The sequence below is a fragment of the Emydura macquarii genome, unplaced genomic scaffold (genome assembly GCF_026122565.2).
Source record: "Emydura macquarii macquarii isolate MOO-44397 ecotype Brisbane River unplaced genomic scaffold, CSIRO-AGI_Emac_v2 contig_1477, whole genome shotgun sequence".
NCBI classification, from domain to species: domain Eukaryota; kingdom Metazoa; phylum Chordata; order Testudines; family Chelidae; genus Emydura; species Emydura macquarii.
The window spans coordinates 1,283,091-1,298,779 of NW_027131614.1; the positions used below are offsets into that span (position 1 = coordinate 1,283,091).

Sequence of the window (15,689 nt, forward strand, 5' to 3'; positions counted from 1 at the left end):
AGAGGCTCCCACCAAAACTTGGGTCCCATTATCCTAGACACTACATACATCTAGACAATCTCTGCCCAAAGGATTTCACTCTAATTAGACAAGAGTAAGAGTAGGAATAAAAGATTATCCACATTGAAGTGCCAGAGACATTTAATTGACTTTCAAGGTCACACAGAAAAGTCGGTGACAGAGCAGGGAGAAACTCAGGTCTCCTGAGACCCAGACTGGTATCTTAATCACAAAATGAACTCCCCTGCTTTGAAGGTGTTGTACCTTTAGTGCCATGTTACACATTTAAAAAGTCGTATTAACTCACACTCTAATTTATTCACAAGAAACTCCCCTACCTCTGTTCTGTGAACCATCAGCCAGTTCCCTTCCGTGGTCTGCTTGTGGAACTCCAAGTAAGGGTCTGACTTTCCAAAAAAATCCTGCATTTAAAAAATAGGCAGTTATCCTATGGCGTGAATGTTATCAAACACTACTTAATACATGTGGTCAGATTAGTGGAAGGTAAACAAATGACTAATAGTTTTTTAGGAAAGAAACATCTTTCTAATGAAGAATACAAATCTCCTTTCAGGTACCATTCTCATTACTGCTTTTTAAACAGGATAGTTTATATTAGCAAACCAAAGAATTATATGGATATGAGAAGACTAGAAATATTTTTTAAGTGTAAGGTGAGATTCTGTGTTCTTTACACACTTATTGCCAGTCAGTTCCATTTCAGGGCAATGGGGCTACCAAGTGTATGATGGGCTGGACCCTAATTCAAAGCTGCCTAATTAGAGCATTATAAAAAGATAAAATAGAAGCATTTCTTCTCCACACACTATTTTTAACACCTATTTTAGAATTTCATAGAAAAAAATATAGAGTTTAGAGATTCTAACTCCAGCCCTGAAGTTTTGTTTGTTATAGTGGATTTGCCCACTCTAACACATACTTGATACTGCTGTCTGAAAGTATACTTTCTACAGTTATTTTTAGTAAGTAACTTAAAATTAAATTGTAAAAGGATTCACACTAATGAAAAGATACAAAGCTCAGATTAATTTATATGGACAAGAGCTAAGCCTTTCTCCAAAAATATTCTGGGCAATATACCTGCCTCATTTTAGAAACAGGTCAAGATTAATTCTAAGAACTTCAATGTAATTCACAAGTATTCCATGTTTTGTTTTTCTTCTACTGTAAATATTTATCTTAGTAGACAATTTCTCCAGCAAAGAATCCCAGAATGAACCAATTCCTATCATTACTTATTCATAAAAGCATCATGATTTTAATGCTCTGTTACAATTATAAATACTGCAATTAGTTAAGTACCTTATTATCTAGTTTCCTTGCTTCTACTTCAAATATGACCACTCTGTTATCCTTTACTTCTTCTGCTGTAATCTAGGTAGATAATTAAAAGAAAGAAACATTTGTTCTGTGTTCAGATACTATATACTTTGCTATTATTCACAACACACCTAGAAAGGGTAGAGGTGAAATATTTTATTTAAATATAGCTGTATTTGGAGATTCTTGGATGAAAAGATTAGACATAGCTCTGAAGTGTCTTGTAAGCATAGGCAAGCCACACAACTCCTATGTTAATAGGTAAATACTCTCATTTTACAAATGCATAAGCCAAGGCACAGATGTTAAGATTTACATTTTCAACAGTGGCCACTAACTTTGGATGGCCCAAGATGAGACATACAGGTCCTAATTTTCAAAGGCAATGAGCACCCATAATGCAGATGAAGTCAATAGATGCTGTGAGTGTTCAATACCTCTGAAAATGGGCACCCAAAATTGAAACCCAAAAAAAAGGGACCACTTTAAAAATGTTTGTTTACTTAATTTGCCAAATGCCATAAGACTCAGTGCCAGAACCAAGTATAGAACCTACAAGTTCCAACACCAAATGTTCCTGCTCAATTAGATAGAAGAGTTTGCTAGTTGAACTAACCATGGAGAACACATTTTCAGAGCTTCTCTCACATCCACTAGATGGTGAGATTTGTCTTTATGCAGTACTAGTTCAAATTTTAGACAAAGCTTCTAACCTGTTTACATATTTTAAAAACCGAAGTGCAGCATACTTGAAAACCAACCTGTAGTTTCCCTTACACTGAACTGTGATTATAGCTAAAAGGCAGTCAGCATTCTAAGAGGAATTTTACTGTGGTTCTATCATTTCCAAAGGCGAGAACGGGGTGCTCAGTGGGGCCTTTAATGCTAGAGGCAGATAACAGAATTAAGTCAAACATTGTCTGTTGGTCTCAACTTTAAAACTAGCAAAAAAAAGTCTGTGGGAGGTATCCTTCTCAGATTTAGCACACTCTGTCCCAAGATATACTCCACCACCTCTGATACAGGAAGAACATGCATAACTCATTGAAAAACTGTTCCAAATGAGTAGTTATCAGTGGGTCGCAGTCAAGCTGGAAGGGCATATCAAGTGAGGTCCCACAGCGATCAGTTCTGGGTCCAGTTCTGTTCAGTATCTTCATAAATGATTTAGATAATGGCATAGTTTGCGGACGATGCCAAGCTGGGAGGGGGTCGCAAGTGCTTTAGTAGGATAGGATTAAAATTCAAAATGACCTGGACAAACTGGAGAACTGGTCTGAAGTAAACAGGATGAAATTCAATAAGGACAAATGCGAAGTACTTCACTTGGGAAGGAACAATCAAGTGCACACATACAAAATGGGAAATGACTGTATAGGAAGGAGTACTGCGGAAAGGGTTCTGGAGGTAGAGAATCACAAGCTAAATGATTCAACAGGGTAACTGTTGCAAAGAAAAGCAAACATTCTGGGATGTATTAACAGTAGTGTTGTAAACAAGACACAAGAAAAGGAAGTTACTTACTGTAACTGATGGTTCTTCAAGTGGTGGTCCCTATGTGGATTCCATATGTGGGTAGTGTAGGGCTGGTGATCTGGCTCCACCTTGTTCATGTACATGACTGCTGTCATGTTGTCAGAGAAGTTATACGTGTTTGGAATGGATGAGAGGGAGAAGCGCTGGACAGGCACGCTGGGCCATTCATAGTTATAGCATATCGATGTTCATCCTTGCTTCTCTGGAAAACCATAGGCTTTGGGCTGGGTGGCACAGTATGTAGGCACTCCAGCCTATGATGCATTCATGTAAGTATAGTGCTGGGGATGGGGGGGATGAAGAGGGTGCCTGCCATGACCTTGGATGGTTAGCACCACCACAAGAGGGAAGTTTCTGCTGAGGTTGGAAGGAGGACCCATTTGTTGAGGTGGTCCTTCTGTGGGTCATAAACCAAGTGAAGCCACAGTTACAGGCATCTCATTTGAAGGCAGGCGTAAGTCATGACAGAGGTGCATACTGCCATATGTCCCAGGAGTGAAAGGCAAGACAGAAGCATGTGTGGGGATGGCACTGCAATCTTGTAATGAAGGAGATGAGAGTGACAAAGCAGTCCCTTCGAAAGAAGGCCCTTCCCTCATGGCAGTCCAAGTGGGCTCCTCTAAAGATGAGTTCTCTGTTTGGTACAAGGGTGAACTTATCCTTATTGATGCAGATGCCCAGACTGCTTAGGAGGTTCCACAGCCTGTGGATATTGATGAGGAGGCAGTCGTGGGATGACGCCATTAGGAGCCAGTTATCCAGATATGGAATCAAGGAGTAGCCCAGGCATCACATATATGCCACAACCACGACAAAGTCCTTTGAACATGTGAGGGGCATTGGCGATCTCGAAGGGAAGGACACGGAACTCGTAATGGAAGCATCCCACCATAAAGCGAAGAAATTTGTGGTGTGGGGGGGGTGTACGTCCACGTGGAAGTATGCATTCTTCATATCAAGAGCTGCGAACCAGGATCCAGAAGGGAGGGAGGAATGATTTGGGAGAAGAGTGATCATTTGAAAACAAATTTACAGATGAACCAGTTTAGTGCCTGCAGATCCAGGATAGGACAAAGGTCTCCTCCTTTTTTCAGTATCAGGAAATAGGAGGAATAGAAGCCATGGCCTTGAGAGTGGTGTGGGACCGTTCTATGCTACCCTTTTTGAAGAGGGTGTGTGTTCCCCTTCTAGTTGAGCTGGATCTGCAAGGCTGCTCTGGGGAGGATGCCAAGGGAGGAATGTGTGGAAATCTATGAGGTACCCCCAGTGTATGATGTCTAATACCCATCAACCGGTGGTAATCTTACTCCAATTGTGAACAAAGAGAGCAAGACAACCCCTGAAAACAATCATGGGGGAGGGGTGAGGTAGGGTTCCTAGTTCTCTTGTTTTGCTTTATTCTGAGTTTTGGTATTTATCCACCTGACTACTCCAAAGATAGATGCGGAAGGGGGACCTAGACACTTACCTTTCTTATTGTTGGCGGGAGGGTTAGGTGTCTCCCATAGAATCCTGTTTATTTTCTCCAACAGACCCAGTGTGCGTGGTACCAAGAACGCACACAGATGGACTCAGTGGAGTGGATAAAGCCAGGGGTGCTGGTGGTCGAGGCGACAGAGGACTCTGGTCTGTCATGACGGTTGGTCTTCCGTTCCACTTTAGATTTCTTCGGAGTACATGCTAATGTTTCGGCATGTGACTTCTCGCCTGGCTTGTCTTGGCTTGGGGAGTTAACGCTGCACTAGGAGGTGGTTCCTCTCAGGGATCCTCCCTTGTGCCCATGGTTGTGTTTCTTACGAACACGATGGATTTTTGCTGGCACCATTAGTATCACTGGTGTCATCCTTCTGGGGGAAGCACTCACCACCAGTGTGGCTGGCTGATCTGGTGGGTCTATCGATGCCATCTCTGAATGCACGCATGGACGTATTGCCTCCTCCACGAGATGTTTACATAGTCTAAGTCCTCTAGCCTCATGAGTTCACGATGTGAAGCATCAGCAGGTGGAGCACCAGGTGACAACGTAGGCATCACCAAGACAAAGGCAGTGTTGGTGCTCATTATTTAGTAGGATCACGGGCATGAAGAATAGTTCTTAAACCCGGCTAGTTGGGGCATAATCCCCTAGAACAGGTAGGATGCCCTAGATGAAATCAAATGACGGTAGACTAGCTAACCTAAAATGTGATAATTACAGCTTACTACAAAAAGCCATCTACAACTATTAAAACCTCTCTTTTTTTCACTACACAGATTAAAAGGTGAAGAGGAGAGGTGTTCCAACTCTGGCCATGTGGCGGTAAAAGGGAACTGAGGGGGCATCAACCCACGCAACCTCATAAGACCTTGGATGCATGATGTAGACTACAAAACGCACACAAGGGTCAACGGAAACTACTTCAAATGGTTCCAGCTGAGGCACAAGGTGCATACGCGCCGCCCCCCACGCTGGAATCCACACAGGGACCAGTATTCGAAGAAGTAATTCTTCCACTCTACTCTGCGCTGATTAGGTCTCAACTGAAGTATTGTGTCCAGTTCTGGGCACTACATTTCAGGAAAGTTGTGGACAAATTGTAAAAAGTCCAGGGAAGAACAACAAAAATGATAAAGGTCCAGAAAACATGACCTATGAGGGAAGACTGAAAAAATTGGGTGTGTTTAGTTTGGAGAAGAGAAGACTGAGGAGGTTATGATATTAAAGGTAGTTACAAGGAGGAGGGAGTAAATTGTTCTCATTAACCTCTGAGTACAGGACAAGAAGCAATGTGCTTAAAATGCAGCAAGGGCAGCGTAGGCTGGACATTAGGAAAACTTCCTAACTGTTAGTATAGTTAAACACTGTAATAAATTGCCTAGGGAGATTGTGGAATCTCCATTTTAAGAGCAGGTTAAACAAACACCTGTCAGGGATGGTCTAGATAATACTTAAGTCTTGCCATGAGTGCAGCGGACTGGACTTGATGACCTCTCAAGGTCCCTTCCACTCCTACAATTCTATGTGGCTAGTAATGAGAATGCCATTTGTATCCAGTCTTCTGACCAACAGCAATACTACACACTTATGGACATCACTGAACAAAAGTATTATAAAAATACCTAGAAAGTACATAGATCTTGTCTTAGAAAAAAGCTCTTATAAATGGGAGCAGACGTGTGCAAGTTTGCTAAAGGTCATGTTCTTTGGCCACAAGTCCCTTTAACACACAATTTGGAAAGTCAACAATTTTAGCTGAATAAAGTAAACTAAATTTCTACATTTCATTGTACGAGTTAGAAAATGCGCAAATTAGCGCACTAATATTGAAGAAAGTCTATAGGACACATTAAGAAAACTTCTTTGTGTTTCTGAATGATGTTTGATTTCCTGCTTGGCAGTATCTCAAAATATTTAATTAACAGACTCTGCCTGTTAATTGCTGATCTTAATGGAGCATTCCCATTAGAGCTGCACTGCCAGATTTGTCCATCCATTTTGCTAAAATCCATCACCACTGTGAAGAATGTGAGAGATATCTGTATTAATTTTATGACTCATCTTTCTTTCTCCTAGTGGGATTGGTGTTTATTTTGCTGTTGGCTAAAAAGTAACATTGTTAAATCAGTCTTAGGTTATGTCTACACTAGAGAGCTTGCAGTGGTGCAGCTGTACCGATACAGCTGAACCACTGTAAGATCTCCAGTGTAGCCACTCTAAGCCAATGGGAGAGAGCTCTCCTGTTGACATAATTAATCCACCCCCAACAGCAGCAGCTACATCAGCAGAACTAGCTCTCCTGCCAACACAGTGCTAGTCACACCAGTGAATATGTCAGTGTAACTTATGTTGCTCAGGCAGGTAGTTTATTCACACCCCTGAGCGACATATGCTATACCGACATAATGGTAGTGTAGACATTGCCTTCGTTAGCCATGGTCGACACTATAAAATTATGTTGGTGTAATTACATTGCTCAGGGGTATGGATTTTCCACTCTTAGTTATACCGACTTAGTTGTACCGACCCTAGCCTCTCATGTAGACAGCGCTATGTCAATGAGAAGGCTTCTCTTGTCCATATAGCTACTGCCTCTCAGGGAGGTAGAGTGCCAGCTTCTCCAATCAGTGTAGGTAGCAACTTCATTAAGCGCTACAGCAGCACAGGTGCAGCTGTGCCACTGCAGCACTGTAAGTGCAGACAAGCCCTTAGCTATGGTCTGCAGGAACGTGAAGACAACAGTTGTAAACAGTCCCAAATGCTTGTGCTCAGATGGACAACACACTGAATCCATTACTGGAAGTCTGCCCGTCCCACCTGAGAAGAGGTATAAACTTAACTGACCAGATTACGTCACTCCACAACAAAAACGGACTTTGAAATGGATAAAAGACTATCTGTGAACTTGGGGGGCAGGGAGAAGAACCGCAATAACTGAAGGGTCAGACAGAGGTAGAGGCTGCAGTCTACCTCGCCCTGCCCAATGCTGGGGGATGACTGGGACAAAGGGGGTGGGGATAGAAGGATGGTTAACTACATTGCAAGGAAAGGCTAAAGTTAGAAAATCTATATGTATGTTATCTTACCTCTTTGAATGTTTTCCTCTCCCCCTTTGTGTCCCTATAGATAGATAAATCACACTGTTTTCAACAAGCTGTTCTGTGTCTGCAATTTCATAATGCTTATTGGCTCTTGATCTAAGCAAGAGACAAAACCAAGTGGACCTACCAAAGATACAGTTGATGAATATGGGTGCTGTGACCTGGGGACCCAGCCTAAAAGTAGTGTGAGTTGTGGAATTCCAGCCTAAAAAAAGGCTAGATGCAGGCTTGTCACTTGGATTAAGATGCTCATGGAGAGACTGAGTAAGGGATCAAAGACATATCTTGCCTTGAGCCATGATAACCAAGTGATCCGGAAAACAACAGGCCTGTTAGTTTGATTTCAAGGCAAATTTTGAAAGAGAAAGTAGTTAAGGAAATAGAAGTAAACAGTAATTGGGATAAAAATCCAACATGGTTTTATAAAAAACTAAATTGCGTCAGACCAACCTGATCTCTTTTTTTGAGAGCTCATTTTCTCAACGAAGGAAATGCAATAGATCTAATCTACCTGGATTTTAGTAAGGCATTAGATATAGTTCCACATGGGAAATTATTAAAAATGGAAAAGATGGGGATTAATACAAGAATTGAAAGGTGGGTAAGCACTTGGTTGAAGGGGAGACTACAATGGGTCATACTGAAAAATGAAACATCAGGCTGGAGAGAGGTTATTGGTGGAGTTCCTCAGGGATCAGTCTTAGGATCAATCTTATTTAACATTTTCTAATGTTTCTAACTAATGATCTTGGCACAAAAAGCAGGAGTGTGGTAATAAAATTACAACATTGGGAGGTATTACCCATACAGAGGAAGACCAGAATATCACACAAGAAGATCTGGAGGACCATGAAAACTAGGAGTAATAGAAATGGGATGAAATTTAATAGTACAAAGTGGAAGGTCATGCACTTAAGGAATAACTACAAGAAGGGGACATATCAGTTGGAAACAACAGAGGAAGAGACAGACCTGGGTGTATTGGTCAATCACAGAATGACTATGAGCCACTAATGTGATGTGGCAGTGCAAAAGAATAATGCAATCCTAAAAGGTATCAGCCAAGGTATTTTCAGTAGAGACAGCGAAGTGTTATTACCATTATACAAAGGTAATAATGAGACCTCATCTGAAATTTTGGTCTTCCATGTTTAAGAAAGATGGAATTCAAACTGGAACAGGTGCAAAGAAGGGCTATTAGGATGATCAGAAGAATGGAGAACCTACCTTACAAAAGGAAACTTAAGGACTTTGGCTTGTTTAGCCTAATCAAATTAAGGCTGATGGGAGATACAATTGCTCTCTGTAAATACATCAGAGGGATAAACACCAGGGAAGGAGAGAAGTTCAAGATAAGGGCCAAAGTTGGCACACGAACAAACGAATAATAAACTGGCCATCAATAAGGTTAGGCTTGAAATTAGACAAAGGTTCAGAACTCACTCCTTTGATGGTTAGAAAACAGCTTTCCAAGGGGAGTAGTGGAGGCAAAAAGCCTACCTCGTGTCAAGACTGAGCTTGATAAATGTATGGAGGTCACTGTAAGATGAGACTGCTACAGTGGCTCATCTGTGACTGCTACTAGCAAATACCCTCAACGGTTGGAGATGGGATACTAGACAGGGAGGGCTCTGAGTCACTTCAGAAAATTCTTTCCCAGAATGCTCAGGGTTGAATCGATCACCTTATCGGGGGTTAGGAAGAAATTTTCTGCTAGGCAAGATTAGCAGAGCCTCGGGGGGGGGGGGGGGGGGAGGTTGCCTTCCTCTGCAGAGTAGGGTATGGGTAACTTGCTGGTTTGAACTAGAGTAAATGGTAGATTCTCCATAACTTGAAGTCTTTAAATCGGGTGGGTGAGGGTCTGTGATGTACAGGAGGTCAGACTAAATGATCATGAGAGACCCTTCTGGCCTTGAGATTATATTAACTGAATATCTCTAGCCACTACAGTACTGGTTAGAAGCTCCTACTGATGCTGCAAAACTGATCCCAGAATAAAGTTCATTAATGAGTTCTTCATTTAGTCAATAGCTCCCACATCAAGAAAAACTCTTCAATGCCAGCATGGTTGTTTCTTATACTCTTATTGGTTGCCAAATCTACAGTTCTACCATTCACTGACTGACAACTCAGTAATTGTATATATTAGTGTCTGTTCATTAACCTAACAGCTAAAGTAACAAAAAAAAAAAAAAAAAAAAAAAAAGTACAACTAGCTCTAAAAATAGGCCTATTTAAAGTTACCCATGATTCCAGAAAAATAATTCCTGATCTTTATTATAATAATTCTTCTCTCTCTCAATCCCTTGATCTAGTTACCCTTTCAGTGTAACCCCCTACTGTTCTCAATCAAAAAGATTATATATTGCTCAGTACAGAGATGGCTTTAATTATTTGTAAAGCACTACACAAATCTACAGTGGTTACTACTAAATATTAGCCATTTATCTAGTTCCCATACCGGCATCATGACACTTCACTAGACTCTTATTAATTGTGTTTGTATAGGTGGTGGCTTGAGATGCAAGTAAAAATGATTTGGGGAAAAAAATAAATACCACCGAGTCCACATTTGCTTAGCGCCTGAGGGATAAGAAATGGAAAGAAGCAATTTGATTTTTGTTGTTTTTGTTTTTTTTTTAAAAAGTGTTCACCACTCAAGTTTGTTTGAAACAGATCAAATCTGAATTTAAATTAAGTTATTATTTGAGCATCTGAAGACCATTTGATTTTGATAAGTTAGGACAACACAGAAGTACTGTTTTGTAAATTGAAAGATGCAAACAAATGGCTGTGAAAGAAATATTCCTATTATGATGATGTGATAGAATACACTGAACTCAGAGAAACAATTTGAGGGCTATATACCGGAAAGAGAAAGCAAAATATCAACCTACTGTAATGCTTCCTTTCCCTGCAGGTTTGCCATTTTTATACATTAATGGTCTTGTCAGTGTCTTGCTGGAGACTATCTGTCAAAACAAAAGTTAAGTGTCAAGAGTTATTACTGTTTAACAGCTTCTCACATTGAAAGAGAACAGCTGGTGATGCACGTTCCATTTTAGGAAACTGCTCTACTATGAGAGCTCTAGCATTACATTTATTTCTATAGCCTTCAACATGTTTAGATAATATTTAAAGACATGGACCTAAACACACCTTTGACTACATGGCAGAAGTAAAAACAAGATAAACAAGAGGTCCTTCACACACCAATAATTTCAACAGTAGAATAAGGATTTTTTCTGAGTAGCTGCTGCAAATGGCTTGTATCTGAGATGATACATATGTATGGTAGGGAGGATGCCTGAAATTGAGAGATTAGACTGTCCCTTTACACATTGCATTTGATTTATACATTTGGCAAATAAGCAGTGAGATTGCTGAAAAGTACATTTTTGTTTTATATGTGGGCATAAAAGATACACAGTATGTTTATGGTTTATTTTGTTATTTTATCTACATTCAGAATTTCAGGTTGCGTTTCTACTAGAATTTAGTCCCCGCTTTAGACTGTTAGTGTACACTACAGATTAAACACATCAGGGCCTTTAACTTCATGGTTTGTACTTTTTCTTAAGGTGGTTAGGAGTAAAGTTTCATAAATGTGTGTGTGGGGAGAGGGGAGTATCTTTTAAAAGAACAATAGGAGACAAAAGAGACCAAACTTCATTCAAAGATTCCTTTCATAATGTTATCTCAAACGCAGAACAAACTGCACATGAGTAACAACATTAAACAGGAAGACCAGGCCTTTTAGAAAGAATTTATTCTTCTTTGTCTTCCACTGACGCAAAGAGTAATAACAGCAACAAGAATCTTCATAAAAAACTTTCAGCAATGTGCTGTTAGTTTCCCCTTCTTGGAATCTCTAGTTTCCTTCGAGAACAAGGAAGCTCAAGTAGAAAATCTGGTAACCTTTCTCCAATTAAATGCCAATTATCTAGACAAGTTATCAAATGAAGAGACGAAATATCTCCTCTACTTACAGGAACTATCTGAAATTATTGTCCTCCCTCTAATCCCAGAATCAGATCTAAATTATCTCAAAGGCACTGGAATCTGATGCCTCATTTAAAAAAACCCTTCATAAAATTCACTGATGTATACAATGTTTTTTTGCAATCATGCCACCTGATCTTGTTTTTGATCCTGCAGAAAAAGGGTATCATACTGCACCAATAAAAGTTTCAGAAAACATACAATGCTTTAAGGTATTGATTTATAGCTACTGTAGGATACTCTATACAGTCTGACTTAATAGATAAGTGTCATGTCAGGGCAACAGTAGTTTGGACTCTTAAAAACAAGCATTTAGATATTATGGATGGTAGTGACTAACTATGATTTTTCATTTATTCCTAGTCTGCCTGTTCTCTACACATCAATCTGCATGATTACAGCCATGTGTACTAGGATGGTTCCACAATATGCTAGCCTCTACACGGGCCACCTTGAAGAAGAATTTCTGGACAAATACAGCACATAGTATATCTGAGATACATCAGTGACATTTTCATCCTCTGGACAGGAGACCTAAACTACCTCAGATTTCCACCACAACTTCAGCAACTACCACCAAAACATAAAAGTTTTTCTAGAACACGCCCACACTAGCAACAACTTATTGGACACGATGATCATCTTTGACAACTATATACAAGAAACCCACAGACCACCACACCTACCTTCACAGATCCAGTAACTACTACAAACACCCCAAGGAGTCTGTTATCTACAGCCATGCGCTTAGACACCTTAGAAAGTCTGGGATAAACACACTTAAAACTGCCATCACCAAACAAGGACATGCCATCAGAAAGTGGATCACATCATAGAATGTGCAACCTAAATAACCCAACAGAATCTGCTTCAATACAGAAATAAAGCCTCTTCTGACTGCACACCTCTAGTTGTCACCTACCACCCACACTGGTACCTGTATGGGGTATCAGACAATCACAACCCAACCTGATAGGAACTATATCTCAAAAGAAATCCTTTCTGAATCCCCACTTCTCCAAGCTCATCATCAGAAGCAAGCCCCTCTGCCAGAGCAGGACACATCAACTCAAAGTGGCACCAGACCCTGTCAGTACAACAGGTGCAAAATCTGCAGACATATGTCCACTGCTACAATGATCAACACCGCCCCACCCCCAACACATTTTTCAAGATCCATGGATCCTACACATGCTTATCACAACATGCGGAGTATACATCATCCAATACACTAAATACACCAACTATGTGGGTGAAACCGGACAATCATTCTGCTTTCAAATGAACTCACAGAAAAATGATAAAAGACAACACACCCTATCATCTGCGGGTGAACACTTTTCACAGATCCATCATTCTATATCGGACCTCTCAGTCCTCATCCTCAATTGAAATCTGCACGACACCTTCAAAAAGATGAGCCTGGGAGCTTAATTTCATACCTCTACTAGATACTAAAAATCAGGGACTGAATAGAGACACTGGATTTATGGCTTATTACAACAATCTATAACCCACTTAAACCCTCCCCCCTCAGCTTCTTTTCCCTCCCTTTCCCCAGTATGACTGGAGAAGTGTTAACAGGCCACTTCATCTTGAATAATGCTAAACAATCTGTTCCACCTCGTATTTAGTTGGGACACCCTAAGTACATTTCCCAGACCTGAAGAACAGCTCAAATGCTTCCCTCTCTCACCAACAGAAGTTGGTCCAATAAAAGATATTACCTCACCCACCTTATCTCTAATTACCTCTCATATTCTACAACTAATATACCTTAGACAAAACCTCAAGACGACTGCTTGCAGAATTATCTTGTGCGCTGAACTAAGACAAAAAAACAAACCAGCAGAGACTCTTAGGCCTGGTCTACACTAAGAAATTAGATCAGTATAACTATGTTGCTCTGGAGTGTGAAAAATCCACACCCCTGAGCGACGTAGTTAAACCAACCTAACCCCTGGTGTAGTCAGTGATAGGTCAATGGGAATAGCTGTAATGTTTTAAGTGTAGACAAACTAGCAGAGACTCTTATTTTTCACTTGGAGTGCTATCCCCTCACATGAACATGGTAATAGGTTGACGAGTACAAGAGATGCACAGCTTAAAGTAAAATTACTATTACACATTTCTAGTAGAAATCAAAGTGGGTAACATATTCCCTGTAGAACATGCTCAGGTGGTATTTGAACTCACTTGTCCCAGAGTGCATTCAAATTCTCCCAGGAAGTCGTCATCATTCAGATCAATGGTTTTGTTGTCAATGTCATAAATCCCAAATTTCAACTTCTGAACTAGCTCAAAGTAGTAATCAATTAGGAACCTCTTGGCGAACTTTGGGTTCAAGGAATTCTTAACCCTTTCTGTACGATCAACCTGCAGATAGAAAAGTCACATTACCTAGCTGTCCATCAAATGGCTCATACAACTATGCAAGTGGCCAAATCATGCTCGGCTTTCAAGAGGCCTGCTAGATGCAAGTATAATAATATGCACTTCTGAATCCCTTCCATCCTAGTATAACAAAATACTTTACAAACTAAATTTTACAAAATCCATGTGTTGTAGATGAGGCATATTTAAGGATCAGTTCTCCCACCAATGAAATGCAGTCACTTCTGGGACATTTCATAAATAAAACATCACATTTTGTCAGCAGTGAAGGCAAGGAGAAATGAACACAGAAATAATATTTGAAAAAACTAGTAGCCCTGATTAAATCATCATATTGGACAAGAAGAAACAAGGAGAGAATAGGGAAGACATCAAATCATTAAAATGGACAGCACTGGCATGTACACGTTACTCCCTTAGAAGAAGTAACTGCTCTGCCTTCTGTGTCCGCTCCTCCGGAAAGCCTGCTGCCTGCCCGTCTACTCTCTGCAGAGAAGAGGGCCCCAAGGAATGACAGATATTAGAAGAACCTAGATAGAACAAAATTCCCACTGGCACAGTGCATCTCTGTACCAGACTACATGTCTTGACTGATATACACGCATAGTCTGGCCACAAGTATCTAGTGGAGTTGGTAAATCATAAAAAGTACTGAAAAGTAACTTGTGCCTCACTGTTTTTGTTGTTAGACATTCAGCCAGACTGTACTTTAAGAATATTCTAGGAAGTGACATACTGTACCTCATACCACTGCTGCCCACTTGTATTATGGAGAAGCACACACAGAGGGTCTGACTTTGATCCAACGTCTTTATCCAGGAGATTGCTGCAGGAGATGGTCAGCTCCACCTTTGTTACACATTGTGCCGCCATCTACTAATCTGGAAATAAATTAGAAGAACTAAACATTAAAAAAATGTTGACTTCAAAAGTAAACAGCTGGAACCTAATCCTGTGACTACACATCAGGAGAAGGGCATAGCATGGGCCTGTCAAGAGCAAGATTTAGAGCTATAAGTGCCACCTGAAAAAGTAATGATATATACAGACATGTCACTGTAACTAACACTCCTAGCCTCATTTCAATAAAACTTCATTCCAATCATCACCACACACAAAAAATCTGTATATAAGATGAGAGATCAGGCTTTTCAAAACATTTGGGTAGCCAAATTAAGAAATGAGAAATAGCACTAGAAAAAGATAGGTTCACACCTTATCAATTCAATAAGGTACTCCTACACACCTTCCATCCTGAATTCTTAAAGCACTTCATAAACATTAACTAATTAAGATGTATAACACCAATAGGAAGGTCTGCACTGTCACATAATACAAGAATTAATTAAAATTCAGTGAAATGGAAAATTGGCAAATTCAGAGCTGAAATTAATTTCCTCATACACACGCACACAATGCATATGCACAATGCACCTCACTGCAACGGGACACTGAAGCCAAGAGCTTAGCAGGATTCAAAAAAAGAGTTGACTACTTATATAAATTCCTGGGCTAAAGCCAACCTCTAATTATTGGGGGTTAGGAGGAGGAAAACTTTCGCGGGGGGGGGGGGGGGGGGAAAATTTATCCCATACGCGCCTACTGCAAACTTTCTTGCACGTCCTCTGAAGCATCCTGAGGAGTCTCTCCTTAAACCCGAAGGAGGCTCACTAGTGAGAAGCTCTGTGCCAACAGATCACCACCATCTGGTTCCTTGACTGCAGTTCCAGCTTCTACTCCATGACAGTTGTAATGTTTTACTGTTAGTTTAATATTAAACTGTAGCTTGGCTTTGATGATTTGTTACAGCCATGGCTGAATCCTGGACAGTCACAAAT

The 15,689-nt window shown here is 40.4% G+C and overlaps 1 protein-coding gene across 1 annotated transcript in view; it reads right to left on the reverse strand.

Annotated features, from left to right (window-relative positions):
* Positions 1 to 15,689, reverse strand: part of CPNE3 (copine 3) — a 62,657-nt gene that overhangs the window by 26,707 nt on the left and 20,261 nt on the right. The window contains exons 2-6 of the mRNA XM_067553520.1: positions 14,593 to 14,732; positions 13,654 to 13,833; positions 10,353 to 10,427; positions 1,324 to 1,395; positions 339 to 422 (exon numbers count right to left, since the gene is read on the reverse strand). Of these exons, the coding sequence (XP_067409621.1) occupies positions 339 to 422; positions 1,324 to 1,395; positions 10,353 to 10,427; positions 13,654 to 13,833; positions 14,593 to 14,724 (543 nt within the window). The 5' untranslated portion in view covers positions 14,725 to 14,732. The remainder of the gene's footprint in view (positions 1 to 338; positions 423 to 1,323; positions 1,396 to 10,352; positions 10,428 to 13,653; positions 13,834 to 14,592; positions 14,733 to 15,689) is intronic.